The 27825-nt window shown below is 36.2% G+C and overlaps 1 protein-coding gene across 1 annotated transcript; it reads right to left on the bottom strand.

Moving 5' to 3' along the window:
- Positions 1-18660: 18660 nt before the first annotated feature.
- ca7 (carbonic anhydrase VII) lies at positions 18661-27286 on the bottom strand. The gene is made up of 7 exons (XM_048184673.1): positions 27123-27286; positions 25319-25516; positions 22675-22793; positions 22496-22591; positions 21529-21591; positions 20678-20833; positions 18661-19267 (listed from the first exon to the last, which is right to left on the bottom strand). Exons 1-7 carry the CDS (start codon positions 27157-27159, stop codon positions 19145-19147), a joined length of 792 nt encoding a protein of 263 aa, XP_048040630.1. The 5' UTR covers positions 27160-27286; the 3' UTR covers positions 18661-19144.
- Between the last annotated feature and the right edge of the window lie 539 nt (positions 27287-27825).

Below are 27825 nucleotides of genomic sequence, written 5' to 3'. Positions count from 1 at the left end.
ATAAGTCCGATAGGATCGCAACATTCAAAGTATTTATTTCAGTTCCATCCAGTTGAGGATCGTATTCATCACGCCGGTATGGACGGTTGTTGAGGAGCCGTGTCACTGGTTTTTGTGTCGATGAGGCCTTCACAGTGGATGATCTAGTTGACTCAATCTCTGCTGATACTTCAGGGCTGCGTTGTGGTCGTGTCAAGGTGCAGGTCCTCGGTCTCACCTGGATACGGCCCGGATCCGGTTGACTACGGTAAACCTCGGGATAAACAGAAAGACTAATATTAGCGTAGATGAAACGAGTTGAGGCTTGGACCCAGAAACGGTGTTCCTTACTTCATGACTTAACAAGCGGATAGAGGTCGGTAAAAAGACTCCAGAGCCACTTCAGCCATTATTTGTTAAGCCACAGGTGCAAATCCTTAGAATGAGGGTTTGAGGGATATTATAGGACAAGAGCCATGACTATGAACCTCTGCATTGGTTTGTAATTTCCTTTTTCCATATTTCAAAAATGAAATGACATTTTATTTCACATCAGCCAGATCTTCAGTATGTGCATCTCTATTATTATCTGTGTCATAACAACACTGCAGACTTTGTCATTAAAATGAAAAGATTGTAGATGGCATTTACTGTAATTTATGTGGCCGAGTGATTTGCTATTTTCAGAAAGAGGTCCTGCTGCTTAAAAATGCCTGCCAGCTAATGGCCCTAGTTATCTCTTAAAGAAAGCTACAGACTTGGGGCTAATAGAATAGACCTTTCTGTTATTGCATTATGATGTCAGATAGTTGCTGCTCAGTGAAAATGGTGCCTGGCCATGCTAACTACATTAAAGTGAGTTTTACTCTGTGGAGAATGCAACATGCTTTACATATCAGATGGTCTGTCTTTGTCAAGATCTCTAAATGCCAGCATGTTGAACAGAAGGGTTGACTGTATAACAGTACCGCCTATGCAGCAACAGCACCTATACAGTCTTTGAAAGTTGCTGTTTATATTTATTACACGGCTCTCTTGAATACTTGATTTTGATTGGTCAGTTTTGATGTAATATTGCTGTAGTGTTTGTCTTGTTGGTGTGTACATTAGCAGAAGCTTTAAAATAATATACAAGTAAAATTACAGTTATTCAAACTCAAATTATTTACTAATATAACGCTTTAAAGTAAAACAAATATTAGATGAAAAACTGAAACTTACTAAAAGTACTAAAATTACTAAAACTGAAAGTGAAAAAAATAGAAATCTAAAAATAATAAAAATGACAAAAGTACATAAAATTGCAAAAATTAAAATATAAAAATAAAAGCTAATAATTCAAAATACTATATGTAAATAACACTAAAATAACACTGCTGATCACCCTGTCTGTCTTTGTTTTGCATTAATGACCAGCTGACTGTCCATTACCCCTTAAATGGTAACTCAATGGTCAATGCTAGGTTGGTGGCATTACTTAATAAGTACTTTCTGAATCCCATATCAACCAGTGTTGCCAAGTCTGCAGTTTTCCCGCAGAATTGGGCTACTTTAACACTGTTGCCGTGGGTTGATTTTTGTATCCACAGGTTGAAGCGACCCTAAATAACATGATATTTAGCCCCAAGCAATGTGATTTTTACCGGGGGAACCCCACCAAAAACACAGATTTTACCCCAAGCAATGTGATTTTTACCGGGGGACTAGTTTTGGGCTAGTTTTGAGTAGCAGTTGGGCGGGTTTTGTTGTGAAAACCTGGCTACCCTGATATCATCCTCCATCAGTTGAACAACAGGAAAACAATAAGACATAAAACTGCTTTTTTAATTCTTTAAAATCAATCATATAAACCTGCATAAATTGTTCTTAAACTGACCAAAGTATTTAAAGGGAGAAGGTTACATTATAAACATACATTTTATCATTAGACATTCATGTTTTTATGTTAAATCCACTATTGTTTTATATAGGATTGTTATATCTATACAGTACTTAATTCAATTAGCCTACATCAGAGGTAACTAATTAAAATGAAAAGTAATCCCTTACTTTACGTTTTCATGGAATTAGTAATTAAATGACAGTAATTAATTACTTAGTAATGCATTACACCAACACTGCTAATGCATCATCAAAATATGTCAGAGCTTTAATGGATAACCAAAGTAAAAATCATTCACTCAACAAAACGTCCTCATATTTTTAACTCAGTGATGTTCAGCTTATTTTCTTTCTATCAATACTGATGACATAAGTGCCAAAGACAGTGTGGCTGTTGTGAATGGCTTGATTCTAACATAGAGACGTGATCACACAGCTGGAGAAATAGTTTGCCGTGATTCATAGCCTGATTGAAAACAGTGAATCAAGGAAATATGTGAGAGCACAACACTGCCCAATCATAATAGCCTCATTACATGGTGTGGTCCACATTAGGAGGCAGACATTGTTTTAGTTTCAAGCTTTTTATAGGCAGTACTGCACAGTGAATGCCCCTACTCAAGGGGTGATCTTAATGTTCTAAAAGTAAAATTATGCTATTCTTCTGTACCTTGAATAGGAAGTTTGATTTTTCTGTGGGCACATCCGCTGCATTGTCTCGGTTGTCATAGAAACAGCCCAATTCTGAGGCTTTAATTCAGATTGATTCTCTTTCTTTTCCCTTTTGAGCAACACACAATTTTGTATGTCATTCTCTTTTGTGCTGACGATATCCTGCTGAGCAAAACTAGCACTTAAATCACTGCGTTTATCCACACCTTTGACAGTGCGCTCACAAAGTGTCCTTCTGCAAAATGGAAAGATTCATTCCAGATGAGGCCAGACATGAAGAGCTACAGCTCAATTGTTACATACACCGTGTGACAGAAAATGTTCAGTACAAATACAGCTCTGTCCTCAGATTAATATGTGTATTTTTCACTTCATGTCTCTTTTTTTAATCACTCTTTCCTGAGCGAGCCAGATTGTAGAAAGTGACAGCATATAACCCACCTACACACACTGGCCGCTCTGTGTTGCTGGTGGTAGTAAAGCTCTCTGAGCTCAGTCTTACTACAGTCATATGCCCAGTCGCCCACACAAGCCGCCCACTGTCTGAGTCTTTACTAGGTGGTGTGAATGCAGGCCATCACGAGCAGACTTATAGGCATTATGTGTGGGATTACATCCACTACTCTGAATGCTTGTGGACCAAGTGCATTATCATTGTGATATTTTCCACACTGACTACTGCGTGCCAACACTACAGTGATTCACTCTTTATTATTCGGTATGATTTGGCTTTCTAGATGATTCAAAATGGAGCAGTATAAAGGTGTCCATTTACAGTTAATTATGCAATACTGCATGAATTTAAATGTCTTATATAAAAAATAAAGGGACAGTTCACCCAAAACTGTATACTCACCCTCGTGTCTCACCATGTTGTTTTGGATCCCACAGACTTTCTTTGTATGGACAAAAACAGTTTATTCTTCATAATATCTTCTTTTGTGTTCCAAAGAAGTAATAAAGTTAGTATTGAAATGACATGATCATGAGTAATGAGAGAATGTATCATTTTTGGTGAACTATTACTTTATAACCCAAAATCCTGTTGGTGTTGTCCACAACAGTGTTATTATTGTTAACAAAAACTGATACTAAAACGATTAAAAATCATTTTCATTAACTGAAATACCGCTGAAATAAAATAAAATACAAATATTAGATTAAAAAACTTAAAGGGTTAGTTCACCCAAATATGAAAATTCTGTCATTTATTACTCACCCTCATGCCGTTCCACACCTGTAAGACCTTTGTTAATCTTTGGAACGCAAATTAAGATATTTTAGTTGAAATCCGATGGCTCAGTGAGGCCTGCATAGGGAGCAGTGACATTTCCTCTCTCAAGATCCATAAAGGTACTAAAAACATATTTAAATCAGTTCATGTGAGTACAGTGGTTCAATATTAATATTATAAAGATATTATATTAAACAAAATAACGACTTATATAGTGATGGACGATTTCAAAACACTGCTTCCGCGCCACGCTGACGAGCTGTGCCAAGGGACAACGCACGTTCAGATAACTGTTCTGCATATGACTGCAATTGCAGGTTTCAAACAAGAGATGGCAAAAAAGAGGAAAAATCGCGGACTGCAGCTTTAAAGGTGCCCAAGAATGCTTTTTCACAAAATGTAATATAAGTCTAAGGTGTCTCCTGAATGTGTCTGTAAAGCTCAAAATACCCCATAGATTTTTTTGAATTAATTTTTTTAACTGCCTATTTTGGGGCATCATTAACTATACACTGATTTTTTCAGCGCGCCACCCCTTTAAATCGCGTGCTCCCTGCCTCACAAGCTCTCGACTATATTACAGCGCATTTACAAAGTTCACACAGCTAATATAACCCTCAAATGGATCTTTACAAGATGTTCGTCATGCATGCTGTGTGCATATATCGAATCATGTGAGTAAAGTATTTGTTTTGATGTTTACATTTGATTCTCTATGAGTTTGAGGCTATAGTCCGTGGCTAACGGCTAATGCTACACTGTTGGGGAGAGATTTATAAAGAATGAAGTTGTTTATGAATTATACAGACTGCAAGTGTTTAAAAATGAAAATAGCGACAGCTCTTGTCTCCGTGAATACAGTAAGAAAAGATGGTAACTTTAACCTCATTTAACAGTACATTAGCAACATGCTAATGAAACATTTAGATAGACAATTTACAAATATCACTAAAAGTATCATGTTATCATGGATCATGTCAGTTATTATTGCTCCATCTGCCATTTTTCGCTGTTGTTCTTGCTTGCTTACCTTGTCTGTGCACAGATCCAGACGTTAATACTGCCTTTCCTTGTCTAATGCTCGAACATGGGCTGGCATATGCAAATATTGGGGTCATACATATTAATGATCCCGACTGTTACGTAACAGTCGGTGTTATGTTGAGATCCGCGTGTTTTCCGGAAGTCTTTTAAACAAATGAGATTTACATAAGAAAGAGGAAGCAATGGGGTTTGAAACTCAATGTATGTCTTTTCCATGTACTGAACTCATGTTATTCAACTATGCCAAGATAAATTCAATTTTTCATTCGAGGGCACCATTAAAATTATAATGTATCTTGTACATGCAAACATTTTTATTAGTGGAAATTTAGCTAGCTATAACAAGCTAATTCAGAAAATGCTAACTTGCTAATTTGTTAAAATGTTAGCAACAGCATGGTATAGCACTTGCTGAATGAGTACAACAATATAAAACATTTAACATACCTGCTCTCAAACCAAGCCGCACGTACCATTTGTCACCATGTTGGTAACTCTCTAAAAACCCACATGAACAGAAACTCTTATAAATTAGCATAAAGACACATTAATCACAAATTTCCCACTTCACATTAATCTTGTACAAATATATAGCACTCTGGAGAAGGTTTTCGTCCAGGATATCCCTGTACTTGGCCGCATTCATCTTTCCCTCGATTGCAACCAGTCATCCTGTCCCTGAAGCTGAAAAACACCCCCATAGCATGATGCTGCCACCACCATGCTTCACTGTTGGGACTGTATTGGACAGGTGATGAGCAGTGCCTGGTTTTCTCCACACATACTGCTTAGAATTAAGGCCAAAAAGTTATATCTTGGTCTCATCAGACCAGAGAGTCCTTGGAGTGCTTTAGGTGTTTTTTAGCAAACTCCATGCAGGCTTTCATGTGTCTTGCACTAAAGATAGGTTTCCATCGGGCCACTCTGCCATAAAGCCCCGACTGGTGGAGGGCTGCAGTGATGGTTGACTTTCTACAACTTTCTCCCATCTCCCGACTGCATCTCTGGAGTTCAGCCACAGTGATCTTTGGGTTCTTCTTTACCTCTTTCACCAAGGATCTTCTCCCCCGATAGCTCAGTTTGGCCGGACGGCCAGCTAGGAAGGGTTCTGGTCGTCCCAAACATCTTCCATTTAAGGATTATGGAGGCCACTGTGCTCTTAGGAACCTTAAGTGCAGCAGAATTTTTTTTGTAACCTTGGCCAGATCTGTGCCTTGCCACAATTCTGTCTCTGAGCTCTTCAGGCAGTTCCTTTGACCTCATGATTCTCATTTGCTCTGACATGCACTGTGAGCTGAAAGGTCTTATATAGACAGGTGTGTGGCTTTCCTAATCAAGTCCAATCAGTATAATCAAACACAGCTGGATGAAGGTGTAGAACCATCTCAAGGATGATCAGAAGAAATGGACAGCACCTTAAATATATGGTGTCTGAAATATATAGTTAAATATATGAGTGTCACAGCAAAGGGTCTAAATACTTAGGACCATGTGATATTTCAGTTTTTCTTTTTTAATAAATCTGCAAAAATGTCAACAATTCTGTGTTTTTCTGTCAATATGGGGTGCTGTGTGTACATTAATGAGGAAAAAAATAAACTTAAATGATTTTAGCAAATGGCTGCAATATACATTTGCAATAACATTTACTCTTCCTTTTGAGTGCCATGGGCAAAGCATTTTGGGAAATAGAAATCCCAGCCCAGTTTCAGCTAAACCTAAGTTCGTCTAATTGAAAATGAATTAGTTCATAAAACTCAAGACAATGAAACAGTTCGGTTTACTTAAAATATATCAGTTCTGTGAACTTGGGAGAAAAATAAAGTGCTAAATACTTAGTTAATTTAATTTACTTAGTTAATTTGACTGAACTAATTTGTTTAATTTATGTTTGTCCTCAAAACAATGAATTATTTTGAGCATTAGGGTTTACAGTGTAACACTGGTCTGCAACACCATTCAACATTTCTCTGTCCCAAGGCCTTGAACCTTATGGCTCTTAAATGTGACAAGTAGAGGGCTTGAAGTTTTTCCATTTGCTCAGGCCCTCCCATTACACAGTTGACCTTTGACCCTTTCTTTTATGAGCAGGCAGGCAGAGAGCCCAACTTGAAAGTTTCGTTTTGTCTCCCACTGTGAGGGAACTATCAGTAGTTTTAATCGTGCTGTGCTCTTCCAGGAACAACAGCCCCGATATGGCTGCATTAAAGTTTAGACAGGCCAGTGGGACAGCTGCTCAGCTTAGATCTCCTGTAAAGCCTGCCCGACCCTTGCCTTCCCCCCCTAAACCCTGGAGGCCAGCAGACGTCCTGCTGACATCTCAGTACATGGTGGCTGCTCGTCCACATGGAAATTTTCTACACAAGAACTTCAGGGACTGCATTGTGTATTGTGTAAATCCCTTTAAGATTATACAATATTTAAAAAAACAATGGTAGCTGCAGAATCCAAACTATGAAGTTTAATCCATCATGTAACTTCCACTGTAAATAAGTTAATTTCATAAATTCATAAAATAAAAAGGTAAAAGGCATCTTTCTATAAACCACAAAAATATCTCTGTTATAATTTATAAAGAATAAAGTTATATCAGAAGTTATATGGACTACTGTAATAATTTGTCCTTTTTGGAGCTTTACAGTAGTGTTGTTGAACTGTTGTATGGAAAGAGCCTTTTGTATTCCACAGCACTTGACATAAAGGTAATAAAATATAACTAGGAGAAAAGTTGTTCATATTATATTATTTGCTAATGAACACTTTTTCTTAGACTATACTAAATTATTCTCTAAAAGCATGAATTAAACCGTGTTGTTGACTAATCAGAGCTTCTCTAAAAAATTAATGACCATAGATTGAGTGCCACCTCCTGGTTAGGAAATCAATAATAGGGTCATAAGTAATAGAAAGAAAAAAAAAAATGTTTTCAAAAAATAATATTGAGGGTCTGGTATTATTTTGTTATTAAATTCAGGTATTATCTCAACTTCATATATATTTAAAAACAACAATAACAGAATCAGAATATGACTTTTTGTTATGAAACAGAACATTGATTTCATATGTCCTCTGTAGGACACCAAGACTTACAGTATGTTTTAAAGGCATTTTGGGGAGGCAAAACAAGTGAATAGGCAAAGAAATTATATAAATTATATATTTATATAGTTATATATAAATTATATATCAATATTCCTATGAAATATGAGATATTCTTTAAAAAAATGTTGCCAAGTTATTATTACACTTCTTTTGTCATTAAATGTTGTCCCAAGAACATTGTTGATACATTGTATAAAATGGGAAACCCCATTCTATACATTAAGGACATTTTTACACACATATTGCATAAAGTAAAATAGTATATCAAATCATTCTGTTATATCTTTCATAACATAGTTGAAAATAATCTTTATATGAAGTTTGATATATATATATATATATATATATATATATATATATATATATATATATATATATATATATATATATAGCCTGAAACCTAAACATTTATTGGAACATGATCAGGAACTGACTTTTTTCTGGTTCTGGTTTTTCTGGTTAAAACATAGGCTGTGTCTGTCTTCGGTGAGATCAGCTGTTTTTCAAATAAACCCGTTAATACCTTTGATTAGCCACCCTGGATCCCATGAATGGTTTAAGGTCTCCTGTTTATTTCAGCCATTGCCAGGAAAACCCTGGAGTTGAAAAACAGAATAAGAGCCAGGAGTAACATCAGTCTCCTTGATTTTATCTGGTGAAAATTGCCTGAACAATAGAGGACATTTATAATGATTTTTTATTTTATTTTATATTTTATTTTAATTATTTATTTATTTTATTTTTGGTTTATCTTCATAGATCTCTCTCATTCTACCCTGTGAACTGGAATTAATTTTTAAGTGATGTATTTTTTATTCATATTTTTAATTATTTTACTCTAAACTACATCACTCAGAATGAAGATTCTCTATTACTAATATTTGCCATTATTTATCTTAACAATACAAAAGTGCTTTTGTATCTGCATTGCATTTTTAAGCAAGCAATATTTGAATGGAAAGAATGTGAGCAGCTGATTTGTCGTTAAGTTTAAAAATGGTGTTGTTACGGTTACGACTGTTGGCGAAACACACGTGCAAAGGCTTTTCTCGCAAGGTGGTGCTTTCCAGCAACCTGGCAGACATGTGACCTATTGAATGGTGACTGGAAAGCATGCAAGTGCTACTGTCAACACCAGTGCATAAATAAAGCTAAAGATAGGGCTGCACCACCATCGCCACCAACCAGCTACGCTTTTTATAGGGATGCTTTGATTTATAAAAGGCAGAGGGGTCTATTTTTTGACTAACCGGTCTTCTGGTGGAAACTTGTGATGGTTGCATGACTGACCCCTATGGCCTGAGTGTGGCTGGGGTTTTGGGAGATAGTGCTTAGTGCAGAGTGAGTGACACAGCAGTCAAAGTCTGTATATCCTGGATGCCATCCAGGAAGAAATGGTAATGAACTCCTGCGGTGGAGTTCCTCAAGGAAAACCTCACAGTGCTCAGTATGTGAAGTAAGATGACAGTGACAAGCATGAGTTTCCTTTCCACTGAGTCCTTGGGAAAAAATATATACACAAATATTTAGTTGTACAGAATGACTTTCACCCTTGTAAGGCAGTGTTATTTTAGCATTATTTAGAGAATATTATTGTTAATGAATATTTTAATTTTTAGGTTTTTTTTTTTTAGTTTTTAACATTTTCTTTTTCAGTTTTAGTTTATTTTAGTATATCATGCGAAATGTTACATGAAATGTATATTTTATTTCAAGTAACCTATTTTTATGGCCTTTTAGATAGCTAACCCAGTGTATACTTACCATATTGTCTTTTGGATTTCTAATATGAGATGGATGAATAACAACACAGTGTCCAAAAAGGGTGAGCAGAGACCACAAATGATGAGCAGAGCAACTATAATGCTTCAGTTCTTAGGTTTGCAGGTAAAGATAAAGGATGTAACTTCAAATAGTAAGTCCACACACACTGCTAGAGTGATTGAATAACAAACAATGCCTTTGTCCTATGGGATAGCGGGATCGCAGGAGCTGGAGAACTGACAAGGGATCAAGGAGACAGGAACTTGGAGAAATCACAGGAGGTAAATATCCCAGGTAAGTATTCCGTAGTCTAAGTCGAGGCCAGTGTCTGGGGTTGATGAGTGCAGTAATTGCTGACAAGTGGTGGTGATCAATAATACTCTGGTGACTGTGTTCAGAGTGAGGGAGTGACATTGGAGCCTGGTCAACCCAAGACAAATTGCAGATATTTCCCAAATGACTTCAGGATTTGTAAGACGAAGTGTGGGACTGATAGATTTAACAGACAAAATATCATTAGATATGCTCAGTAATTAGTTATTCATAAAATAAAAATGGACTCCTTTCCTTAGTTGAAAAGTATTGAATTGAATTACATAAAACCACTAAAATAAAACAATACTCTATGAATTTACAATATTTCTTTGATTAACTGTAATGATAACAACTACTTGATAATAAAACAACTTAAAGGTGCCCTAGATTATGTTTTTAAAAGATGTAATATAAGTCTAAGGTGTCCCCTGAATGTGTCTGTGAAGTTTCAGCTCAAAATACCCCATAGATTTTTTTTTTAATTAATTTTTTGAACTGCCTATTTTGGGGCATCATTATAAACGCGCCGATTTTATGCTGCGGCCCCTTTAAATCCCGTGCTCTCCGCCCACAGAGCTCACGCTTGCCTTAAACAGTGCCTTAACAAAGTTTACACAGCTAATATAACCCTCAAAATGGATCTTTACAAAGTGTTTGTCATGCATGCGGCATGCATGCATCGAATTATGTGAGTATTGTATACTGTTATATTGTTTACTTCTGATTTTGAATGAGTTTGATAGTGCTCCGTGGCTAACGGCTAATGCTACACTGTTGGAGAGATTTATAAAGAATGAAGTTGTGTTTGTGAATTATACAGACTGCAAGTGTTTAAAAATGAAAATAGCGACGGCTCTCTTGTCTCCGTGAATACAGTAATAACCGATGGTAACTTTAACCACATTTAACAGTACATTAGCAACATGCTAATGAAACATTTAGAAAGACAGTTTACAAATATCACTAAAAATATCATGTTATCATGGATCATGTCAGTTATTATTGCTCCATCTGCCATTTTTCGCTATTGTTCTTGCTTGCTTACCTAGTCTGATGATTTGGTTGTGCACATCCAGACGTTAATACTGGCTGCCCTTGTCTAATGCCTTTTATAATGTTGGAAACGTGGGCTGGCATATGCAAATATTGGGGGCGTACACCCCAACTGTTATGTAACGGTGTTATGTTGAGATTCGCCTGTTCTTCGGAGGTCTTTTAAACAAATGAGATTTATATAATAAGGAGGAAACAATGGAGTTTGAGACTCACTGTATGTCATTTCCATGTATTGAACTCTTGTTATTCAACTATGCCAAAATAAATTCAATTTTTCATTCGAGCACCTTTAATTAACTGTAATTACTTGCCCAGCCACTTAATTGTTTTTTTTGTTTTTTTATATTTAATAATAAAATTCATTTTTAATTTACATTGACAGACACTTCCAAAGCATTCAATGTATATATTTTATCAGTTTTCCTCGGGAATTAAACCCATGACCTTGGTGTTGCTCTTCTGTTTCATCTACAGGAACACACTACATATCTCACACACAAAAGGAGAACTTTGACCTCTGAAACATCTAAACACGTTTAATTAGCAGTTGAGACCGTGAGCACAGAGTGTAATGGACAAGTGACCTGTGCAGTTGGGAGACTGACGCTTCTGACACATTTGAGTGTTGTTCTTTGGGAGAAAGGTTAATGTGATGGCATGTTCAAGAGGGCGGCTTTTCAACTGAGAGAAAGCAGACATGGTGGCCACTTTGTTCTTCCCATCATTGGGTCAGCATGAGTGAATTCAACAGAATTATAGAAATCTATCTCAGTGTATGAATGCCATGCATGTATGTGCAGATATTTTTATATGTGTGGGGGAGAGAAAAGCATATATATAAATATAGTCAGTGGGTTTAAAAGTGAGATGACACTGCCTGTCTAATGAACAGAGAAGGGCGGATGGTGAGAAGGCTTTGAATCATTTCTGGTGAGTGCTGGTATTAGAATATTAGGATGATCCCAAAGGAATGCACATTTGCATTCTAAAAATTTTCCAAATTTATAAATGTCCCGCTAAGGTTTGGGGAACACCCTGGTTGTGTCATTTCCAAAATACTGTCATGACGGTACAGCCTTGAATATCCTTTACACCTTGCCAGTAATGCATCTACGCCGCAATGCATGGAATATGACCGGCTTTGCTGTTCAGAGTTGCTATGACAATGCTGATTCAAATGACTCGACTATGAATCAACAAATCAGTAGCATTTGGTCTACGTGCCAGCAGAGCGCAGCCAGGCCATGTCACCATCCTCCTCATCATCACTGGGAAAAAAACACCAGACTGACAGAATCTTGTGACCGACGATGGCTTCCAGGACTGTAATAAAGTAATTCTCATCAATGAAAATTGTGTGGGAATCAACAATCCCTCTTAACACCCCTGCCAATGTTATTGGCACATATAGTACATGAAACAGGCATGCCTGTGGTTCTGCTGAGATTCTCACTTCTCAGCATTGCTATTTCAGCAGGACAGACTCGCAGTAACCCCGCCAAACCTGTAACCGTACCCTGCTGGTAACTGACCCAGTCAGTCATGTCAGAGTGTATACGTGGACCGTCCCTGACCCCCAACACAGAGAGCACGATGATGAGTTATTGATAGCGAGATCAGTAATCATGCTTCTTGCGTGTATAGCTTCACTGGTGTGACTAATGGTGACTGAACTCTGATTTGACAGGCTATGACTGTTCAAGATCGAGGTTGAGAAGATTGAGAATTTCAATGCAGTCTCTCCATGACGTATACCTGGCAAAAAATAAAAAATAAAAAATGTGTGGCAGCATCACGTCACAGAAACGCAGAAAATATTTCTGTGTCCTTTTATTTTCTGGTGTGCCAAGACAAAAGATTGCTTGTTCAGAGGTATATAGAAGTGAAGTGGCGGGATTGTTTGTTTGTAACCATGGCAACATCAGCCTGTGAAGAGATGTGACATGGTGCCTTTAATCTTACCTACATGCTGCCCCCTGCAGTTCAAGACTCAAACTTACCATCTCCTCACTGTAGTCTGCAATAAGATGGATGGAAAATAAGATATCTCAGTATCTTACAGTTTATATTTGTTTGTTTATTTGTTTAAACACACATAGCAGACTTTTGTTGGATTTTCAACAAAGTTTTTCAGAATATGTCCTTTTATATGACGACAATAGTTCTATCTTGGATAATTTCAATTTTGTAATCAATATTATCTATCTATCTATTTATAGAAGAAAGTCACAAAGGTTTGACATGAGGGTGAGTAAATGAATTTTCATTTTGACAGAATTTTTGGGTGAACTGTCCCTTTAAAGGATTAGTTCACTTTCAAATAAAAATTTCCTGATAATTTACTCACCCTCATGTCATCCAAGATGTTCATGTCTTTCTTTCTTCAGTCGAAAAGAAATTAAGATTTTTGATGAAAACATTCCAGGATTTTTCTCCTTAAAGTGGACTTCAATGGCTTCCAAACGGTTGAAGGTCAAAATTACAGTTTCATTGCAGCTTCAAAGCATTCTACGTGATCACAGATGAGAAATAAGGGTCTTATCTAGAGAAACTCATTTTCTATAAACAAATAAATAAATAAATAATAAAAAAAAATTATATATGTTTTAACCAGAAATGCTCATCTTGAACTAGCTCTCTTCTTCTTCTCTATTAGAATTCCGGCACAATAGATGCTGCTAAGTGTATGACTGCCCTCCACAGGTCAAAGAACTAAATTGTCATACAATATGCTAGTGCAAGTATATAACAATTAGTTCAAACTTTGACCTGTGGAGGGCAGTAATACACTTAGCAGTGCCTATGCTGCCGGAATTCTAATAGAGAAGAAGAAGAAGAAGAGCGCTAGTTCAAGATGAGCATTTCTGGTTAAAACGTATATAATTTTAAATTTTTTTTTTAGAAAATGAGCAAAGGTTTCTCTAGATAAGACCCTTATTCCTCATCTGGGATCATGTAGAATGCTTTGAAGCTGCAATGAAACTGTAATTTTGACCTTCAACCGTTTTGGGTCCATTGAAGTCCACTATATGGAGAAAAATCCTGGAATGTTTTCATCAAAAACCTTAATTTCTTTTCGACTGAAGAACAAAATACATTGTTTTTTATTTGAAAATGAACTAATCCTTTAAAGGGTTACTTCACACAAAAATGAAAATTCTGTCATTATTTACTCACCCTCATGTTGTTCCACGCCCGTTAAGACCTTCATTTATCTTCAGAACACAAATTAAGATATTTTTTATGAAATCCGAGAGGTATATGACTAATCCATAGACAGCAATTTAACCACTACTTTTAAGGTACTCAAAACATAATTAAAGTCGACATGAGTGCAGTGGTTCAACCTTAAAGTTATGAACGAGAATACTTTATGAGAATACTTTTTGACTGACTGACTGCAGATATAAATATCAGAGTCTTGAATAATCACTATATTGCAGCTGAATAAAACGTTGTAAATAGCTGTGAATTAAAAACAAAATGTGCTATTATATGACTAACTGTCAGTGTATGGTTGTCTGATGGTGTATTCTTAGCCTGTGAAATAAACAGGAGCAGAAGCACGAGGCTGCATCTAAAACACCATAACATTTCATTAAATTTTCTGTCTCTGACTAACAAGGGAACAACAGCATGGGTTTGTGACTATATCTGCTTTGCTTTCCCTTGGGCGATATTGGTTATTTCTCAGATTGAGACAGCGGTTGATATCCATGCTTCCAAAAATATCAGCTTGCTGCTATTTTTATGACGTCCAGATGCAGTTTACATTTCATGCTAAATTGATTGCAGCCATACATTTTGTGCTTGCTCAGGTATCATCGATCTTTACAGCGGCACAGTGACTATTCTGGGAATCCTATCTCTGCAAATATGTTAAATATATACTAGACATCCAGCCCCATTAATTGTTAATGAAGCTACAAACAGTAAAATTTCCATGAATCAGACTGCTCAAATGACAGATAACAGACAACAGAAACAAGAGATATGACTCCACCTGGGATTACTTAGCAACCAAAAGCATGATATCATCACGTCATGTGAAGAAGAATCAGATACTATGATGTCATCAGGAAACGCATGACCTTGGAGAAAAGGAATGGTATCCCTATATTGGTGTTATATATAGATAAACTATACAGGTATATTCGTTGTTTAATAGTGTACTTTATTATTAAATAGTACATTAGTATGAAATAGAGATCATTTGATTGATTTTATTGACTGATGAAAAAAGTCTCCAGTTGTAAAAATGACGTGCACTGAGGGCTAAAACCTGTTCGCTATGTATATGCTGCCATCTGCTGGTTAATGCTGATTAGACACCCTTTAGAAACAGGACGTGTTGTGCAAATTTGTTTTTAACCAAGTTTTCAAAAGCACAAAACACAAGTAATGTAGTCGTTTACCTTACAGTTGTGATTGCAGTACGGCAGTACCATACAAAGCAAGTAAAGAGAAATGGAAGCGCAAAACTCCCTCATTATTATCACCCCCCTTTTATTATTATTTCTTTCCCCGTGCAATGCGCCTTGATTGCTTGATGGAACAAGTCTGTGCTATTGAATATTCCACACTAAGACACTTACTGCTGCTCCCTGCAGGAAAACAGTGACTCATAGATCGACAAGGTTAAACATTTCCCAGCCTCAGTCAATTCTGAAGGCTGCAAACAGAGGTTGAATCGTGAGCTGACCTTAAAAACTGCAAAAGCATTCTAGAGGCTTTTTGATAAAGCTTGGGAGCTTATGGGATAAATCAGTAGTATTTAGACAATTGAGAATTTTCAATAATTTGTAGTAATTTTATTTAATTTTTTACAATTATAGTTATACAGTTGCAAGAATAAGTATGTGAACCACTTGCAGAATCTGTCAAAATGTGAATAATTTTAACAAAATAAATGAGATAATACAAAATGCATGTTATTTTTTATTTAGTACTCTCCTGAGTAAGATATTTTACATAAAAGATGTTTACATATAATCCACAAGACAAGAAATAGCTGAATTTATTAAAATCAAATTGATCCCACCATTGATCCCATCTAAACTAATTGCAAGTTATTGTTAATCCACCTATCATCAAATGAAGGCGCCAGACAAGTCATAAAGAATCTGTAAAGATCAGCGCTCCTTTTTAAATGAATCGCTAATATGTGACAACTGACTGATTAAAAGAAACTAATGGATCTTTAAAGGGAACAGTAGTGTTTTATTGTGCTGTAGCTTTGCTTGGAAGCATTTTAAAAGTACTTTTAAAGGTGCCATCGAACATTTTTTTACAAGATGTAATATAAGTCTAAGGTGTCCCCTGAATGTGTCTGTTAAGTTTCAGCTCAAAATACCCCATAGATTTTTTTAATTAATTTTTTTAACTGCCTATTTTGGGGCATAATTAGAAATGTGCTGATTCAGGCTGTGGCCCCTTTAATTGCACGCGCTCTCCGCCCCCTCCCGAGCTCTTGACTCTATCATTGCATAAACAAAGTTCACACAGCTAATATAGCCCTCAAAATGGATCTTTACAAAGTGTTCATCATGCATGCTGCATGCATACATCGGATTATGTGAGTATAGTATTTATTTGGATGTTTACATTGATTCTGAATGAGTTTGAGGCTAGTGCTCCGTGGCTAACGGCTAATGCTACACTGTTGGAGAGATTTATAAAAAATGAAGTTGTGTTTATGCATACAGACTGCAAGTGTTTAATAATGAAAATAACGACGGCTCTTGTCTCCGTGAATACAGTAAGAAATGATGGTAACTTTAACCACATTTAACAGTACATTAGCAACATGCTAACGAAACATTAGGAAAGACAGTTTACAAATATCACTAAAAATATCATGTTATCATGGGTCATGTCAGTTATTATTGCTCCATCTGCCATTTTTCGCTATTGTCCTTGCTTGCTTACCTAGTCTGATGATTCAGCTGTGCACAGATCCAGAAGTTAATACTGGCTGCCCTTGTCTAATGCCTTGGACATGGGCTGGCATATGCAAATATTGGGGGCGTACATATTAATGATCCCGACTGTTACGTAACAGTCAGTGTTATGTTGAGATTCGCCTGTTCTTCGGAGGTCTTTTAAACAAATGGGATTTATATAAGGAGGAGGAAACAATGGTGTTTGAGACTCACTGTATGTCATTTCCATGTACTGAACTCTTGTTATTTAACTATTCCAAGATAAATTCAATTTTTAATTCTAGGGCACCTTTAATGCATTTTTCAACAGTGGTCATGAGGATTGCTTAGGATCTTACTGTGTACGCCTTAAGCCACTACTTGCTTTCTCTTTTCATTCCTTTGAATTTTGAATCAAGCTGCAGGACTAAAATGTCGAGATTGGTGACAGTATGTTAGCAGGACTGTGGTAATGCAGAAATAGGACCACATGGAGGATACAAGGGACAAATCACTTTTGTGGAGAAAGAACAGTCTAGAAAGAATCACAACTTTGTCTGCATCCAGAAGGCCTCTAATTTGCTGCAGTGGGCAAAAGTTTAAGACAAGGAATTAAAAACAAAGTGTGGACCCAAAGAGGATTTAATTGGTCATTTAAGCTACACTGAAATTAATTGTATATCATTGCATAATATAACAAAACACCCAACCATGTCAAAAAGAACTTTGACCCTCAAGTTCACATAGGTGCAGTTCATCATAGCATCCAGCAGTTTCTAAATGTGGTTTGTCTTCATGTTGAACTTTATATATTATTTGTAATTTTTTTAAAAATAAATAAATTGACTTTTGCTTGAAATGTGTGGTTGTGCTGTCTTTTTTAAATAAATAAATACCATATGATTTGATGTTACGAAATAAATTGTAATTGATTTTAAAAGAGTTTGAACAATGTCCAAATACTAATATTTTTGTGAAGTAAAATATTGCATATGAACATTTTTATTTATGGCACAAATCTTGCTATTGCAATTACATCTTCTTATAAGTAGCTTAATGCACAAATATAGTGACAATGTCAAAAAACAATGTCAGAAACAATGACAAATAGATTATTAAAACAGTTTTATTTTTGCACATACTTAAAGACTAAATACAATATAAAATATACATTAAATCCTGCCAGCCACCAAATACACCCAAAGGAAAATCCCTGTCTTTTCAACTGGATGTTGTCCAGAAGTTAAGTCTAAATACGGCACTGACCTTATAGAGATCTTCCGTAACTCTCCTACAGCTATGCCAGAGATTCCATTAGGAATTGCATATAGGAACTGTTTTTTAAAGTGTAAGCAGTGTAATCAATCATTCATTTCAACCTCTACACATCACCCTCCTATTACTGCAAAAGCGTTCATAAGGCTTCACTTAAAGCACAGGAACATTCACTACAGTGACTGCATTGCAGTGTTAATAAAAGAGTCTGTAAAGAATGCAAAGAATCACAACAATCGGATAAACAGAAATGCTATCTGCGTATATTTGTGAGACATTTCAGTATAATAATGCAACTTTCAGTGTTAATGATGTGCCATCCTGCCACCATCAGGTCTGCGTTCCTGGAAGCGCCATATATTATATATATATATATATATATATATATATATATATATATATATATATATATATATATATATATATATATATATATATATATACACACACACACACACTATAAACAGCTTAAATGACACATGCCTTAAGCCTCTGATGTAGACTAACGGGTTAAATTTCAGGCTCCTGGATTACAGACACTTTCCTATAGCAGTGAGAAAGCAGACAACAGCCGGTTTATCAGACCCCATCAGCTTGGACCCTTTGGAAGCACAAATATCTCCTGCAACAAGAAAATGCTTGCACAAGCCTGATCAAGGTGGATGAGAAGGGATCTAAAAATGTAGAGCCTCGGATTCAAAGAGCTCAATGTCAAAGTCAAACTGTGTTCGAGGTCATCGGCCAAAACACCTTTAAGCAGCAGACAGAAAGTGACATGATTGAACACACCCCAACCCCTTATTAATCATACTTCAACCACAGAGTTGATTCTAGAACAGTGTCTTGAAGTATAGTTGATCACAATTGGTGATGTAGTCTTGGTCACCAATAAGCAAACAGGCTACTTAAAAGATGCCCGCACTGTCCTGCCTTTCAGTGGCTGTGGTGGTCGGAAGTTGTTCTCCATGCGCTTTCGGTCCTCTTCCTCTTCTCCGTTAAACAGCAGCGTCCGGAACTTTCCCATCTAAGTCCAGAAAACATGAAAAACAGCATGCAAGACAGAACCTGGCAAAGTGACAGCTGCATTGCAAAAGAAATCAACTACGTCTTATGTAAGAGGCTTGGTCCTCCATGCTGTGGATCTCCTGAGCTTTTTCCACTTATAGCTCATCAAACATTTTAATAAGCTGTACAAGATCAAAGTCTTGTGGCCTCACGCCAGACGCGCCAGGCTGCTGTCATGACTATGCCGCCAACATGCCAACCTGCTCATGCTTATTTAATGCAATTTCCTAGCAAAGTCTGAGGGACTAGACAAGAGCCGGAGACCAAATCCACAGCAGTCTTTTAGATGGACATAGATCTATATCTGAAATGCCAAACTAGTAATATGACACTTCATATAGCAAAGGACATACATTACCATTCAAAAAGTTTTTGAAAGAAATCTCTTATGTTCACCAAGGCTGCATTTATTTGATTTAAGCAATAATAAAAACGGTTGTCCTGTGAGATATTATTGCATTTTAAAATAACTGTTTTCTACTTTAATATATTTTAAAATGCAAGACATTTCTGTGATGGCAAAGCTGAATTTTCAGCATCATTACTCCAGTCTTCAGTGTCACATGATCTTTCAGAAATCATTCTAATATGCTGATTTGCTGCTCAGTTCTTACTATTACCAATGTTGACAACGTTTTGTGGCACACCATGATACATTTTTCAAAAGAACAGCATTTAGATATCGTTTTGAAATAGAAATCTTTTGTAACATTATTTGTGTCTTTACTATGACTTTTAATCAGTCTAGTCAAGTCTGCATCCTTGCTGAATAAAAGTATGTAGTGTATGTAGCACAAGTCTTGTGCTAAAATGACCTTGATAGCATGTTGAATCAGCTGTAAGATTTCAACTGTGTTTAATGCCAGAACATGCATTTTTTGTCTGAATGAAACTTAAACTCTGACCTGAACCCTCCCATTGCAAGGGATTCATTCACACTCATTCAGACTTTTGCTCACTCTTTAAACATGCATACCTAGACCATCGGAATCCATGCAGTATATAACAGAATACACTATTGGGAAATAAGAACACTCCTTTATGGCTATTGGGCATGTTAATGTGTTGCCTTGACAGAGCAGGGCGACAGAAAAGATGAGATCATTTCTGACCAGATTCACTGTCATCACCGACATACTGGGATGTTGTGGATTATCCTAAATTTACATCACTACCAATGATTTTGATTCAGCGGGAGTGCTTCCCACATCCATCTCCCTCCAAAACCATTCATTTTCATAAACCGACATCTGCCAGTAGGCCAGATGATGGTCATGACAAAGTACTAGCAGTACAGTTGATAAGTAAGGTTCATCAAGTTTATCATGTGAGCCAACTAAAGAAAACGTCAATCACAAAAGCAACCCACCTGCTTCTCCGATACATAAATAGGTTCTTTAAGCACAATCCATGTGACGCTCTCATGCAGTGGAGGAGTGGTGAGAGAGCCTGGGTACGTCCAGTATTCCAGACTGTTCGGCAAGAGGCACTTTGGGTTAAAACCCTTGAAATCAACAACACTTCCCTACAAGAGAAACAAATAAGCATAAAATGTCTGTACTGCAGAATGAAAGATGCTCTGAACAGGGGTGTATTGGGGCTTTGAACATGCCCCAATATTTTCATTAGTGGTCAACTAATATGGGTTTTGCAATGGGCAGTTCTTAAAATGTTACATTTAGCATTCTACAATAGTGGATATTTTGTGTAAATTTAACTAAAATGTCAAGCAAATGCAAGAAAATTAATAATAATAAAAAAAAAATGTGACTCGTACTTGAAAGAATGGATGTGAATGTTCATGCCAATACAGAAATGCATAAATAAAATTTTAAAAATGAGCTGAATAATCAGATTTCATTGATGTCAAATACTCTAAATACAGTGGCCAAAACCACTAATCTGTGGTGGTGTCAGCCACTCTTAAAAAATAAAAAAATAAAAAAACCTGAGAGGGGCTCATTTGAATTCTTAGAAACTGATTAACATATTTCAAGACATACATTTCCAAATGAAATCACATGCAAAGAGGCATCTGGGTGTTTCCAAATTCAGTCAGATGCAAAAATGGGGATTAAAGTACCTCATCCGTTTGGCAAACTACCTGAAGACCTCTATTGTTTTAATATGTTCATTCATGCTTTCGCTCCAAAATAGCCAAAAGAAATTAATTTATTCCCCAGTTTTTATACATTTACTATATAAATACACATACTGTACCTTGAATCTAACCATATACAAGGCATCTGTTATCTGATGAAGAGCTCTGTGTTCATCACCGGTCTAAAAACAAAAAAAACAAAAACAAAAACTTTTTTTTTTTTTTAGGTACAAAATAAAATAAATAAAAAAATCTGCAAGGGTTGCAGTGTGTAAAAGATCTGTAAACATCCCATTTCTGCATTTCAATATTTGCACTTTGTATTTTTGCTCTTTACTTTGGACGTTGCTACCTTTCTGAACATGAAATTTGGTTACACTATATTGAAAGTCCACTTTAGACATTCTACTAACTATAAGTAACTTTGCAACTACACAATGTCAACTAACTCTCATGAATTTGTAACTACTTGCCAAAAAACTTTTATTAGAGTATTAGTAGATTGTTAGGTTATGGTTAGGATTAGTAGCAAAGTTGCGAAGTTACTTAAAAGGATAGTTCACCCAAAAGTTAAGAGATTGTTGAGTAAAGTCGTTATTTTTGTTTTGTTTTTGCACATAAAAAGTATTCTCAACGCTTAATAAAATTAAGGTTGAACCACTGCAGTCACGTCGACTGTTTTAACAATGTCTTAAATTGGACGAGTCATATACCTGTCAGATTTCATCAAAAGTATCTTAATTTGTGTTCTGAAGATGAATGAAGGTCTTACGAGTGTGAAACGGCATGAGGGAGAGTAATAAATGACAGAATTTTCATTTCTGAGTGAACTAACCCCTTTAGTAGTCAGTAGAATGTCTGTTGGGAAACCATCAAAATAAAGTGTTAGCAGACAGTCTATTGATACTCTAAAGTGGACTATCAAAAAAACTGACATTTTTTGTCTGACAAGAAAATAAGTAAAATATACAAATATAAATTAAAAAGATCTTTTATGGATCCTAAATTAAATAAGGTGATTCTAATATAGATTTTGAACTAATGCTGTATTTTTTGGTTCTTAAATGAGTGCTGATTCACACTAACTTCCAGAAAGATCCCAAGGACAGCCAGACCATCAGGGGCTACTGCTGCCTCACCAAAGGACTTGTACTTTATGGCGTTCCAGTGAACCAGATGAAGCTGGAGAGAGGACAGAGGTCATGCCAAAAGATTGTGATAAAGCACAGAAAGAGATAACATACACACCGAGCAGACACCCTCACCTCAGACACATAGGTTTTCCCACCAACCGTATGCTCAGAGCCACTGCAACCCTTGCCTCCCCAGTGGAAGTGAAACTGTTTAAGTCTGTACATGTTTTCCAGAGGACCTCCTCGGATCACTGCCACAAGAAAAGAGTAGTTTAAGGGGTCATTCACATTTCGGTGTTACAAAAAACATGGGAATCAGAGCATTTAAAAAAAAAAAAAAAAAAAAAAAAAAAAAACAACAACAAAAAAAACAATAAGGTCTAGAGATGCATTTTTTTTTTTTTTTTTTTTAAATTTGAACTTATTTTAAATTGAGCACAGCGTTTTTAGAACACTGTGTCATGTGCGACAAACACGTCTGTCTGGCACATTTACATAGAAAAACAATAGAGAAGCAGTGCAGTGAAATGCAAAAGCACGTTCTGTGTGAACGACCCCTAACTTGCATGTAAAGTGAACATCAGCCTTTTTTCTCAGACTCACTCAAAGTGCAATGAAGGGTAAAGACAACAAGAATCTACACACTACCATTGTAACCCATTGATTTCCCTCTTTATGTCTCCGTACATTTACACAGTTGAATTGCACGTAGCACAATGACATTCATGTGGTTGGTGTTTTGCACACCCAATGTCTAAAACTCCAGTTCAGTGAGAAAAATTACATCTGTCTGACACCACTGGAGCCAAGAGTCTGCCTCCAGCCTCACTTTCTTTTTCTTACTCCTTATATAATTCTATCTCTCTTTCCTTTTGTTTTTTTTCATTCCTAGATCTCTTTCTCAAAGTGAGGGATGCTTTATAAGAGACACTTTAAACATTTCAACAATTTGACAATGACAACTTGTTTCTCAGACCTTTGTGCTGGCTCAGAAATGGAGACAATTTATTCAAGAGCTTCTCTTTGGATAGACTGCTGAGTGAACAGAGGTAGAACTACTTTTGATGTGTGCAATTTCACATAACAGTCATTACATTCCAGAGCTCAAACGGTGAGGTGGAACGAGAACTGAAATGACAGGGTCATTTGTGCAGAAAAACTGAATTTTAGACTTTCATTTGTGAGTGACAGCATGGCCCAGACAGTGTTACTTAACATTAAAGGCGCAATACGTAAGATTTTTATATTAAAATATCCAAAAAACACTTGCACAGTGTTATATTTCGCTCAGCTGTGTACTTTAATTATCCTAAATGTTTCCAAGAATTTGTAAATTCAGAGAAATTCAATTTTAAATAGTGCCCGTCCCCCCCTTGTCTCCTGTCAATGACGTAATATCTGCGTTTCCCTGGATTCCTTGTGCTGCACCGTAACCATGGCAACAGACGGCCGCATAACGTCTAGTGGCACGCTGTTGTTGTTTTGTTCAAACATTATGGATCATGGCAAGCAAACTTTGGGACAAAAGGAGAAATAAAACGAGGAACAATATCGGTGTGGCGTTTCCGAGATGGTGAGAGCTTTGCGACAACTTTACTCTTGCACGTTATTAGACAAGGTAAGCAAATGTAGGCTACATAAGACTAATCAATGTTATATAGATTATAACATGATGAAATTTTAGAATATCATCAGTATGATATTCTATTGTTGATCTAGCTTACTGTTAGTCTCATACAGCCAACAAACCAATACATAGAATAACATTACAGTTTTCAATGCAGTTGTATATTGTAACGTTAGGCCAAGTGAAACAGTGCTGCCTTACCGCACAATTTTAATTCGTCAAATAAACTGACCTGTATTAGTAGTATTTCAGCTTTGCGGGTAGTTCGGTAGAATGAAATATCCTCATTCCTTTATATCCCCTGGGACTCGCGTGTGGCACTGATATCGGTCTCACATTAGCAATCGCGCCCGCGATTCTCGGCCACGCGCTGCTTCATACTACAGTCATGTTAAAAACATGAATGCATTCACTCATCCATAAATATTATTTCGTCATAAACATTAGATCCATCAGAATGACGACAAGTTCCATGATTCCACGCTCATTCACTGCATCATCAATCTACACCTTTGTTATTGTTTTGAATTGTTTAGCGACCACTAGCGGCGAAAAAACATACTGTGCTTTTAATACTAAAATAGCATTATTTACATTTTCAGTTTTTAATAAAATTTTAAATGTTTTAGTAATTTTGTTGTATGACTGTCATTTTTATTAGTTTTTTTTTTAATAAAATAGAATTCTCTTTAGTTTTAATTTATTTTTAGTACTTCAACGGAAATTAAAAATGTTGCCTCTGCAACTAACTGAAATAAGTTTAAGTTTTTCATTTAATATTTTATTTTATTTTCACTTTATTGCAATTCCCGAACGCATTTTTGATAGTTTTAATTAACAATACCAAAATTGGTAAGGCCTTATTCAAAAACACACTACAATCAGTCATTCATCTTTTGACACAACATCTAATTTTCAGCTGGTTACTGTTCTTCTAAAGAAACCTTTCTATAGCATACAACAATCTCACAGTGGCCTTGCACAACATGAGAGCTATAAGAAGAGGAAGAGGAAACTAGCTGTGTGTAAAAACCCAAACATGCAGAAACAAAACTAAACATTGCCAGCTCAAAGCGGTGTTCTTCTCAATCCATCATTCTGTGACAGTAACATTTCTAAAACAGTAATAATGTTGTCACTGATACCAACCTGACCTCTCGTCGGTGTCAACAAACTCCACTACTACAGAATGGCCATTGTTTGATATGTTGAGAGAGGTGCAGTTGTTGTAAGACAGAGAGATCGGAGACAGTCTGGCATCAAATACAGCTTCTGCAGGGACTATATCAATAGGGGATTGGCGGTTACCCTCGGCAATGGGATAGTCTTTGTGCCATGCTGATGGACCTAGAAAACAATATTTAAAAACCAACCAGAAATTACTAAACAAAACAACACAGTGATTTTTAAAATGTAATTTTAAGGATATAAACATGTACCTTACTGTATTGGTTTTTGCCTCATCTAAATTGGATTAGATGTTATTTGTGTGTGTGTGTGTGTGTGTGTGTGTGTGTGTAATAGATGGATTTAACAACTTTTTTTGTTGAATTTTAGACTCTCAGACAAATAATATGCATTTCATAATAAGTCTTCATAAATTGCATCATACCATTTCAAGCTATATGTTAAACATTTTAATATATGCTGAGAATTTAATTATGCCTTCACAAAGGTAACATGTGGTTGATAGTTGTGCAGTTCATTTTGACAGTAGCTTGTGTCAAACTGAGAATCTATCACTTATTTATGATACAAAATCATGATAACAGAAATGACAATCTAAAATTGTTCCCTTCTGGAAAACCTATCAAAAAGTGTTTACCTTTATGGCTTATTATGGCATTATTTTTATTTATTTATGGAAACATCTGATGGCAGTACATTTATGTAAAGCCTGGGGACACAAATTCATGTATTATTAATAATGCGGTAACACTTTACAATACGGTTCGTTGTGCATAATTTCAACTAAAATCTAAAAATAAACAACGATCATAAAGAAACGCTAGCTTTCATTTCCATATATGTTTTCATCAAAATTTGCATATTACATTAAAATGTGCTAATAAAGGAAAACAGCAGTGTGGTCAGGCCAAATTCAGGCTTCCTTATGACAAAGGAAAACATTAACAAAAATAAGATGATGATGATGATGATGATAAATTCAGACAATTTATCCAACACAGTACAATCAATCTCAGATATTCATTGTTAAACTTTATTTTTTTATGCAAAGGCCTACAGTGACATTTTTAGTGTGAGTGTACAACATTTCGAAGTCTTTCAATGTTTGTCTGTCTCATCTGTAGCAGGACGCCAGTCTTGACATTGCAAAGGCCTACAGCCTAGTTATGTTTAAGCAGCAACTATCCCTTTAAAAGATAACTGGGCTAATCTCGCATTAACGGTAGATTGGGCAGCAAAATGTGCTACTAAATCTAACGACAGATGACAGGACATATTAATGAATGAATGAGAACAAACACAACAACTGTTGGCTATTGATCCACACAAGTCTGTAAAACAGACATTTAGAAAATGTCTTTAAGACATTTATGATTTAGAATGTATGAAAAAGAATGCATGTTTATCAGAACACAACATATGCTTTCAAGATGAAGCGCGAATCTTGGAGACCAAGGCTACATGTGCTAATAATAATAATAATTTTATTCCATACATGTTGCTGTTATAATAATAATGGCCCATTTTAAAAGTTGAACAACTTTTCCTGTAGAACGTTTCCTTTTTTCTTAACAGCTTCCACTCACTGTGGAGCGGTGATGTGATGCTATTTTTGCAACAGTTTACAGAATTTGAGAAATAAAAGTCTATTTTAATACATAGCCTACTCATTACCCCGAAGCACAACAGTTACCGTACGGTGCTTGGCAGTGGTCAAACTGGATATACAAAACGACTTTGGATTGATACTTTCTTGTAAACTTACCGTTGTCCTCTCCATATCCCCAGTGATGTCCAGTCATTGCTCCCTCTTTTTTGAGCAGCGGATGTTGGATGTGTGCAGTCGGCGAGTGTCCTGAGTCGTACAGTGGAGAGGTGTGTGTGTGTGGATCGACTCTAATGACAGCGGTAACAGGTGAATGAAGCACGCTGTGATTGATTGACAGATGAGCTGATCCGCTCAGGCCACGCCTCCTCCAAAGCAGATATCACCAAGTACCGACTTTTGTTCTGTTGTGTACTTTTTAGTTGCATTTAATTGAATTAAGTGAACTCTGAAGGGAGCATGGCATTACCGCCGTCAGATATTTAGCTCTGACACTTCATTTTGAGTTGCTGACGGGATTCATTATTGCAGTTAACAAAACCTATACCGCAAATAACCTACTGTATTATACAAAAACAAACTAAATATATGTAAGGAATATTTCCTGTTAGGTTTGAATAACAACTGCAGTGACATAACTAATTGTAGTATAAATAGGCCTAGCTAGATAAACCTACATGATCGTCCAGTCTTGGTTGGCGGGATGGTGTCTCATGTTGGTAATCCAGCACTGTCAAATGTAAAAGAAAACCAAGCTTTTATTATTAGACTTACATCAGTGAAATACTTCAACCACCTATGACATATTCTTGACAAATACTGATGTTTTTTAATGATTGATAATTTTTTATATTTTTTATTG

This window comes from Megalobrama amblycephala, linkage group LG3 (genome assembly GCF_018812025.1).
Source record: "Megalobrama amblycephala isolate DHTTF-2021 linkage group LG3, ASM1881202v1, whole genome shotgun sequence".
Lineage (NCBI taxonomy): Eukaryota > Metazoa > Chordata > Actinopteri > Cypriniformes > Xenocyprididae > Megalobrama > Megalobrama amblycephala.
Note: the sequence above shows the minus strand (reverse complement) of the source record. Positions and strands in the feature narration are given on the sequence as shown.

What these genes read in the sequence shown, in the direction of transcription:
- ca7 (XM_048184673.1), bottom strand. Translation starts at nt 27,159, where the DNA reads ATGACTGGACATCACTGGGGATATGGAGAGGACAACG. An exon ending in TGTATATGGTTAGATTCAAG is followed by an intron (nt 20,834 to 21,528) that starts GTACAGTATGTG and finishes TTTCTCTTGTAG; the next exon opens with GGAAGTGTTGTTGATTTCAA. An exon ending in TTTATGTATCGGAGAAGCAG is followed by an intron (nt 19,268 to 20,677) that starts GTGGGTTGCTTT and finishes TTCTGGACTTAG; the next exon opens with ATGGGAAAGTTCCGGACGCT.